The following is a 10,558-nucleotide window of genomic DNA, read 5'->3' as shown; positions in this document are numbered from 1 at the left end:
CTGCTTAGACTCATTCAAAACTTTAAACCTGCTACCTTTTGTCGATGTTGTGCCATGATGCCCTTGATGTAGTTGTACTATACATGCAATTGTTGTTTCCTTGCAGATAACCCAATAGGCTCTATCTTATTGGAAGTTGAAAGCCATGTCTGCTTATTCTTAGGTTCTAGACCAATCAGATGTTGAGATCACGAATCATCAGTAGTAAATATAAATGCACGTACTAACATCATATTTCGAAATGACCAATTGATTTTATGCCTTCTCAAAGGTATATTAACTGTGTCAGCCGCAATCGGTAGCACATAGGATTCTGGCATTTTGGATGAACTGCGGTTCAAGAAGCAATGAAGATGTTTTATATACTTTTGATTCAAATACTTATTCTGACACTTGGGAATGGTAAGTCTCCACTCACTTGTAACATTGAAATATTTAATTTTATTTTTTGTTTTCAATTTGTTAAATGGGTCATAATCTATATTTTTCAAAATATGTGTGTGGATATGTGTGTGGATATGTGTGTCATTCGGGCTATAGCACACACCGATTATTTTACCAATGCGGCCACGCATTACGATGCCCCTGGTAAGAAATATTTTTCGTAAGGTTCAATTACTATATCTGGGGTCAAGGCCAATTCTTCTCGCGCGGACAATTATATTGTCGCCATGAGAAAAGCCTCGACATTATCTCTCCGTTCGGTCAGACAAAGACAGTATGGTATCTCATTTTTACATTTGTACCGGTATCGAGAGGTACCAGTATCGTCATATTCAAGGTTTTGATGGATAGCTTCTGGTGGAACAGTAGCCTCTTTTATACACACGCACTTCTATGCAAGACTTGTGATTATTAATTCAAAATATTCAGGATTTTTATTTTGTTTTCTCAGTTCGTATTAATTGTATCATTACCGAATCATCTTTTATAGTAATCGTAGAAAATCCGACTTAATTTAACTATTCCTTGCTAATTATTTCACATCTAAACCTTTTCATAATCGTTTAATTTTTTTCAATTTATTTGACCTGCACGAAACATTTTCCTCATGATATGAAGTTTAAAAATTGTTTGACAGTTTTAAAACCTTTACAATTGTTTTTATTTTCTCTCTCAACTTATTTTAATCACACAAAAAACTTTTCTCATGATATTCAGTTTGAATGTTAGAATGACAAATGTTGTTATATGTTAAATACAAATAAATTTTCTGTCCAAAGACTTTTTATTACCCAGGCAACGCCGAGTTGTACAGCTATTTTGCTTATAAAAACACATTTGTTAGAATAGTTTCCTGTTAAGAAATGTAGTCTTTCGCCAGAACAAATTCTCCTTCAAAGTTTTCACAATAAAAATTAGGAATGAAAATATTGATTAAAATAAAAGAACATTTTACTAGAATTTACTTGCGTATAATAAGCGCAAGTTGAGGACCAAGTGAGATGAGGTATATAACTATATAATATATAGTTATATAGCTCATCTGGTATATGGAGGTATGGTATATATTACATACCATACCTCTGCTAAAGAAGCATTGTGCATGTATAGAATTCATACAGACAATGAATTTAGTTATTAATTAATTTTGCTATACATAAACCGCTAGCTCTGATTGTCATGTGACTTTGATCAGCACCTTAACTTGTACAGGTCCTTTCAAATTGATTAAGCCGAGCCTAGCCAGACCATCTCTATATGTTAACTAGACTTTAGCCCTACAAATGTTCTTTCAGCTGTGTACGCTGGGGATGGAACTGATGATGAGCTTTCATCACTGGAAATGCGCACAAGTTCTGTGCTCCTTTCGTTGCTAACAAAGCTGCAGGAAGAGAGAGAGCTGTCCCGAGAACTGCATCCGGTGTTCCCCAAAAAGGAATACTCCGGCAACAGGAGATACCGCCTTACCAACCAACCTCATCCTAAACGCTATGAAGATGTTATAAACTAGGAGTTTTCATTATATGGACTCATCTCTGTTAGCTATTAGCTCGTCATTCTGTGTGTCAGTAATTGCGCTGTTGAACAGCCTCTTGTCATCAACCACGCAGACAAAATAACCTCTATTGTTATTGACAGTTGTATTAACTAAAAATATTGTAATGCTGCAATGGGCACAACATAGATCATAACAGATTATATTAAATACAGGTAATAACTTTACTCCTGCGTCCAAATTATATATCTTCAGGCCACTCAAACGGTTCGGGTGCTTCTGGCTCAACTCCTTCATCCTCATCAGCTTCTTTTTTAGGACCTCCAGCTATAACAAATGAAAGGACATGAAAATAATGCATGTTAAAGGAAACACCTATCAAATCCTGCAAAAGTGTTACGCAAAATGAAATAACTTGAAATGGCATCTATTGACAAGTAAGGATAGAGCTAAACACAGACATGACCTCTATACACATGTGGGGATAAAGCTAATCCCAAATATGAAATTTGTTGACATGCAGGAGATGAAGTGGTAGCTGACATTACATCTGTTGACACACAGAAACAAGACTCAAGATAGGAGCACATTTTACTCAATACCTTTGAAGCAATTTCAAATTATTAGAACTATGTATGCACAGGATACATAGTTCAGAATATAACCAGCGTGGCTAAGTATAATAATATATATATATATTATACTATGAAGGTTGTACCATATTATAATATGGTATAACCCTGATAATACGATATAACCCTGATAATACGGTATAACCTTGATAATACGGTATAACCCTGATAATACGGTATAACATAATATGGTATAACTTACATAATACAATATAACCTTCATATGAACTGTATGAATCTGTATTACAGTTCAAACATCATCTGCTTCATGTAGGTTCTTTATTGCATGCACGTTGCATCAAAGCAAAAATGATACAAGCAGCCTCTAACCATGAGGCGTAAATATACCCATAGCTGCTGATTGAGACATCTTAAACTGTAATCTAGTACTCTCAATGGTTTTGAGTTCAGCTAAACAACCAACTACATGTATTATCAAATTAACAATTATCTTAAAAGATAGTGAGTGCTGGAAGCTTTCACAAAATGCATGAAGCATCTGGGAAACAAATCATCTGGAGTTATAAAGGTAGAGTAACGCTCTTGAACGATTATGGTTTGTAAGGTGATTTATGAAGATGACTATAATAGCCAAAACTATGAAATAGCTTCTAAGGAAACATGAGAATAAAAACAACAAGTTGGTGCTAGGGTTGATGTTACATAAGCACAAATAACGTAGAATAAAAATCATGTTTGTGTCATTGTCTAAACCAACATGTTGATCTGCGTCTCTAAAGAAAAAACTGAAGTATTCGGGATTAGCCAAAAATGTTGATTCCTACTTGACAAAATATCAATTCCATTTAATTCCTTTCCGCTTAAGCTGATTTTGTGTAAGCTTCAATTGCGAAGAACGATGACAGGGTTTCACAGAGACAAACTATTTCTATATAGACATGAACATCCCCACTTGTTATATATACATGTATATGTATATATTTATATACCATTTATGCAAGATAGTTGCACTTATCTTTGCAGCTATTGGCAGTTTCATGACCTCTCCTGTCAATCATCAGAAGCCTGACGATTGCCAGATATATAGATCTATATTTTCCGATTGGGAGGCTCATACCAATATATAAGCCATGTTAGGCTCTGAAAAATTAGGAGGTGTCCAGGGAGCCTCCTAATACTAGCAGTAATTATAGTGCTTAACAGACCTATAGAAGTATTGTAAACATGACTCTCAAAGTGCCTAATATATCTTAATTCATATATCTGGAAAAGAGGAGACAACTACAACAAAAATATGCAGTTTTTTTGTCGATAAATAATAAACTGTTTAAGGTTCTTATACATGGAGCTAGAAAGCATGTGGGTCCGCGATCTTGGTAAGTGGGGTTAATTCGCTCGTATTAAGTTTGCGTAATAGCGATAGCAAGTTAGTAAACTCAATGCCACGTGCATTTTTTGTATTTTTAAAGTTACTTGTATTTAGGCCAATCAAGTATGCTCTTTCAAAATCTGAACTCTGTTTAACCAATAGAAGCTTAGAACAGCATAAATTTGCCTTGCGAAGCCGTTGCTATGCAAACCGGAAATAATAAAAAATGGCGTCGCATAAGTCAAACGGTCGTTTTTTTTCATTGACACGATTGGTAATCAAGATATAAATGATAATTTTGAAGAATACTTTGACAATTTAACTGATGCAAAATTATCTGATGAAAAGGAAGGTTTTGATGTAGATGATTTGTCATGCTCAACCGATGCCGAAGATGATTATGAAGAAATAATTGCGCACTTAGAAGAGCAAGAAATCGTTAGATATGGATCATTATTGGATACGATATGAAGCCGTTAGATATGGACTAATCTGGATCGTTATTAATGGAAAGATTTTAATTGAACCATTTGGATTTAGAATTAAGTTTCATTGTATTGTCTGTAAGGGAAAAGGTATTTTTATGTTACATGTTGCTATATTCTTGTGCACTAACAAATTAAATTTTGGCAATCAACAAAATTTTGTTATCAACTTGTAGCTAATAGTATCTAAAAACATGAAATAATTAAGACTTTAATTTAAATATTCAGATTCAGTATAAATTTATGTCTTAAAACCATGTATTTGTGGAGTTACGGCTAAATTTAATGGTTGCTAAGGTGATTCTAACTGTAAACAAATAGTCACGTCACTCAAAACTTTAAACGCGATTTTCTCGGATTCGCGTTTCTACTGTTTTAAAAAGATACATATAGACTTTTGACTATAAAATCAGTTCTAACCAACGTAGAAACAAAATTTTTTCTGCAGGGAAATTTGTAAATTTCCCCCTGTTAAGATGCGCAACTATCTAAATTTTGATAATTTCCAACTTGACCCCACTTTCTGAGATCATGACCCATATACCAATTTAAACATATTTTTTGCTTTTAAATGGCTTGGTGTTGCTTCAGTTGACAGCACATTCTACTTGAACAAATATTGTAATAAGCTTATGGTTAAGCATCAGCCAATACATGGAATTAGCAGCAATGTTGGAGACGGTCAATTTCGTTAATATTTTGGATAGTTTTGTTGGATAGGAGCAATAAAGCTATATATTAACAACATACAATAGATTACACTTCATTTGTTGACCCTCATATAGTGTTCAAGACTGATATTTAAGGACTCCCCTTCTCTTACAATATTTCTCACTGATCTGCCTTTTTTGTGAAGATTCACAATGATTGCACACTTTGGTTCTAACCGATGTTTAACCATGGCTGTGGTGAAACTTTAAATATTTCTATGACTAGTACAACTCGGGTTTTATTGCGGCCTTTGCACTTATCCAAAAAAATTTTTTTTTGAAACTTTGCAATCGAATGCAATACCTGAGAGATGATTTTTAAGTGAAGAGTTTGATTTTTCAAACTTATTAAAGTGCAGCAGCAAAATTACAACTGCAGTTTATAACAGCAACAGAGCAATGGAAAATTAAAACTCGCCAGCAAGATTTTTGCTGCTAAGATTGTTGGCTCCTCACACGTCTAGTCAACTAGAGCTTAGTAGCAGCAGAAGTACTAAGTGAGCGCGTCACAGTTGGTAAGTTTTTCGTGTTCTTTTTGCTAATTTATAATTTATTTACTTAGACCATACTGTTTTAGAAAAGCAGCATAAAATTATTTAATTGGAACTTAAGACTAGTGTGAAAAAAGTATGTTTCAATTATTACAATTCTTAAAGGATGTAACTAAATGTTGATTCGCACCAAAAAACCTCAAAATAATCAAGATTTTATCTCACAGGGTTTATAAGATTTATAAACATATACAGTAATTATAGATTACAAAATGCAAAATATTATATCAGTAAGATTGTATTTTAAAATGCAATAGTATTGGACTTTTTTGCCAAATTAAAATGGTAAGCAAAACTTTAGATACACCAACACAAAATAATTTTTTTTCAAAATGTAGCGCTACTGTAACTAGCATATATATATATATGCCTGATTTAAGAATGTAACAGTACGCCTAAGAGTAATTTTTTTTACTAGCAACCAGGGATTACGTGTATGTCACAATTTCCATTTCCATAACATTTCCATAATTCATTTCCATATTATTTCCATTTCCATAATTCATTTCCATATTATTTCCGTTTCCATAACATTTCCATAATTCATTTCCATTTCCATAATTCATTTCCATATTATTTTCATTTCCATAATTCATTTCCATATTATTTCCATTTCCATAATTCTAAAATAAAATTTCTATATCCATTTCCATAAAATTATGGAAATATTTATGTTTATGGAAATGTAAACATTTCCATAATATGTTTAGCGATCCCTGTTATGTATACACTTAGCACTTTAAATATTCTTTCATTTAAATATACACCTATATAGACGTATTAGCCAGTATAACTTGCCTGTTTATATCTTGGATTACCTGTATGTTACATTTTCCATAAATCATTTCCTTATTATTTCCATATTCCATAACATTTCCGTACCATTTCCACGTCCATAATTCATTTCCATATTATTTCCATTTCAATAACATTTCCATAATTCATTTCCATATTATTTCCATTTCCATAACATTTCCATAATCCATTTCCATATTATTTCCATTTCCATAATTCATTTCCATACTATTTCCATTTCCATAACATTTCCATTTCCATAATCCATTTTCATATTATTTCTATTTCGATAATTCATTTCCATATTATTTCCATTTCCATAACATTTCCATATTTCTAAAATAAGATTTCCATATCCATTTCCATAAAATTATGGAAATATTTATGTTTATGGATATGGAAAAGTAAACATTTCCATAATATGTTTCGCGATCCCTGCTAGCAACTAATCAATGATGCTTTAGTTTTAAGGGCAGGGTGACAAACATTGATGGCCAACGCCAAAGAGTGATTTTCAGACATCAAATTAAAGGTATGTGATATTGCAATGAGATGCTCTAAACTAGCACAATATGCATGCGAGCCGATTATATATATGGTATGCCGGCAATATGCAGCGAGTGTGATTATTTTGTTATAGCCATAGCTTCAGTAAGAAAAGTTGTCAATTTTTATAAGCGTGGTATTGTTTTAGTCACTTACATAAACCATTATGTTAGTTTTTGTGTTCGATTGGTCTATTATTGGCAGATTACATAATATACCTAGCACAACCAATGTATGTCGGGGATGTAGCCTAGCAAAGAGATCTGGTATTGCTCTTCTTAGTCTCAACGCTCCACTGTATTAATTGCTCAGCAATTGTACAATTATATAATATGAAAGGCTTTCTATCCATTACCAGTCTCAGTTATTCAACCAACACTGAGAGTAATTATCAGATTTGAGATACTATATTTAGAAGCATGAGATGGACAGATAATTTGTTTGTTTCAAGATACACATGTAGAAGAATTAGGGATACTAAGTATATGTATTGCCTTTTGAATGACTTGGTGAAGTTTGATGAATCAAGGCAATGGGTTTGGCGAATGATATATAAAAGTTGCTGCTGAAGTTGCACAATAATTTGCAATTAATAGTTTGTTAGAAATTCAACTCATAGATTTTATTGTTACCTCAGAATGTCGAAAACATGCAATAGGAAGGGTGGGAACATTACTAAAACTCACAGACGCTCAAATCTGTAATACAGTAGGTCAAATACAAACTGCAATACCGCAAAATTATTGGTAAAATTATAAATAGCATAATATATAAATATTTATGGCATCTGGAATCTGAGCGGCATGTATGCAGTTTTTTTGCTGAAGTTAACAAATTTTTTACTGATACATAATTTGCTCAAATATTGGTGTCAACACTAAAATGTAAAACAAATGTAGTGTTAGCACTTTCAGAATATACTACAAACAGCGCAGAGAGCTTTTTTATGGCATATGACTTGCATTAAATAGTTCTCGAAAATGTAATTGGTATTTGCCTATTTCAATACTTTAGAATGTGTAAGTCAGCTAGTGATGCTAAAAGCGGTACGTAGGTAATGTATTGTATATGTAGGCCACACTGTACTATCGACGGTAAGTATATATGTTAAGTATGGTAAGTATATATATATACGGCAAGTATATATATATATACGGCAACTATATATATATTAAATATATAATATATATACATATATATATGCATATATATATTACATATATCTGTATATATAATTATATATATGTATAAAATTACACTATTTTTGACTAAAATCTTTTCGCGTCAACTACAACGTTGTTTATTAGCGAGGTAGCAAAACACCCTTGCAAAAAATAAACGCAAACAGAAAAGCAATTGCTATTCGACGGAAAAAATAGTATGATCTTTATGTAGAGTTGTCATGAAACCCTTTTGTACATCTTGTTTTGATAGATGATTAGATTGCGTGCTGTAGCCACGATAAGGACTTATTAGGCAACAGTCTGCAATACGCCTACCCATATTTTTTGTGTATAACACAACACGTATCCTTAATTTTTTCATTGAAATCAGTACCAAATGTTTCGCGTTATACTTGAGTAAATACAGTGTATTAAAATGAAAGCTCAAATGATACAAAGGTCAAAGGTCATTAGATTCATAGCAAAACCCTGGCCCATCTCAAATAATATAAATTAAATCAGAAACATCAAACTTTTGAAATTGAATACTAAAAATATAATTTATGACTATTGCCATGAATTATTGTTGATTTGTAGAAATATCAAAGACAAAAAACTAGGCGTGTGTTTGATGCCTTTAGTATGCTTTTCAGACCATTCGCAACAAAGCTGACGCTGGTACTAGTGTTACATAAGACTGCCATAGGATTTCAGCCCAAAGGTATATACATCCATACTCGGGTATATACATCCATACTCGGGTATATACACCCATACTCGGGTATATACACCCATACTCGGGTATATACACCCATACTCGGGTATATACACCTATACTCGGGTATATACACCTATACCCGGGTATATACACCTATACTCGGGTATATACACCCATACTCGGGTATATACACCCATACTCGGGTATATACACCCATACTCGGGTATATACACCCATACTCGGGTATATACACCCATACTCGGGTATATACACTCATACTCGGGTATATACACTCATACTCGGGTATATACACTCATACTCAGGTATATACACCCATACTCAGGTATATACACCTATACTCAGGTATATACACCTATACTCAGGTATATACACCTATACTCAGGTATATACACCTATACTCAGGTATATACACCTATACTCAGGCAAAATCAAGCCGGAGAGTAAGGGAAGAAACTTTTTGATAAGCTATGCGTGCTTGGTAATGATGTAAACTTTCACAAGCAAGAACAAGCCCTTAATTGTACAATTTTGCATGTCTGACTATAGGGTTTTAACTAAACTATCCTGTGAGCTCAATACAATTGAACTATCACCAAAGAGTCTCTATACTGATGGATACCGTTCACATAATTTCCCTAGAGCAGATAATTACTAGCCAGTTCACCATACCCCAAAGGGCTACGGCTAATATCAATCATGAAATGAATTAGGCGAAACACATCCCACACAACCTATCTAGCAGAACAGCCTAGAGCAGATACTGACCTTTGACGATCTCCACAAGTTTTTCATCTGTACCCGGCTGACTATCCTTGAGGAGCAGAATGCCTCCGGTCGTTATCGGCTTCACTGTAGTATAGCGACAGGAGCTAGGAAGCGATAAAACCTAAATACACCAAGACATGCTCTGTATTCATTATAGCAACATACCGGTTGGCTATAAATTAAGGGCTGGCTAAACTTACATCTGTTAGAGCAGGTGCCATGTATATGTATTTGTGCATTTAGCATCTTTACAGAGCCGAAACACTAAGAACTAACAACACTATTCACACTTCCCTTTGTTCATCACCATAAGGAATGAAAAAGAACTCTAGTATGCTTAATCGCAGCTCTGTAAGTAAGCCAGCCTATTAGATAAAATACTTGTAACACATCAAGCGGTGGCAGTCTATATGCTTTGCTAAAATCATTATGAAAGAGACAACTTTAACAAGGAGTCATTTCCACATGAAACAATATATAATCGTTTGCCATGCTTGCACACGAGCACTAGTGCAGGGTGAGAGACGAACACAATTATCGCTGTTACAGTTATTTGCTATTTTTCTTCTCATTTTCTATATACTTCTCGTTTTATAATGAATACGTTTGGGAGTCAGCATATTCTATTGTCACTTGTGACTCTAGGTCCTTCTCTTCACCTGCTGTGGCCTTCATTTGGATACATGTAATGCACATAGACCTATTAACTATTACTAAGCTAATAGTTAAATGTATAGTTAATAGGTCTATAGTAATACACTGTTGATATGAAAGTAACCTAATAATGAGCTGATTCATGTCAGTGATAAAAAGTAGAATCTCTCACACGAATAGCTCGAGGCTGCTTTATAACTATTGAATGGAATTTAACCATTCTTCCTTCATCTGCCGAGAATTTTCAAT

At 33.6% G+C, this 10,558-nt stretch overlaps 1 protein-coding gene across 1 annotated transcript in view; it reads right to left on the bottom strand.

Moving 5' to 3' along the window:
• Nucleotides 1–2,065: 2,065 nt before the first annotated feature.
• Nucleotides 2,066–10,558, bottom strand: part of LOC137406567 (26S proteasome non-ATPase regulatory subunit 1-like) — an 80,662-nt gene continuing 72,169 nt past the window's right edge. The window contains exons 23-24 of the mRNA XM_068093160.1: nucleotides 9,656–9,776; nucleotides 2,066–2,266 (exon numbers count right to left, since the gene is read on the bottom strand). Of these exons, the coding sequence (XP_067949261.1) occupies nucleotides 2,181–2,266; nucleotides 9,656–9,776 (207 nt within the window). The 3' untranslated portion in view covers nucleotides 2,066–2,180. The remainder of the gene's footprint in view (nucleotides 2,267–9,655; nucleotides 9,777–10,558) is intronic.

Source organism: Watersipora subatra, chromosome 10, assembly GCF_963576615.1.
Source record: "Watersipora subatra chromosome 10, tzWatSuba1.1, whole genome shotgun sequence".
In the NCBI taxonomy this organism is placed as follows: Eukaryota; Metazoa; Bryozoa; class Gymnolaemata; order Cheilostomatida; family Watersiporidae; genus Watersipora; species Watersipora subatra.
This window is presented reverse-complemented; position numbering and strand designations above follow the sequence as displayed.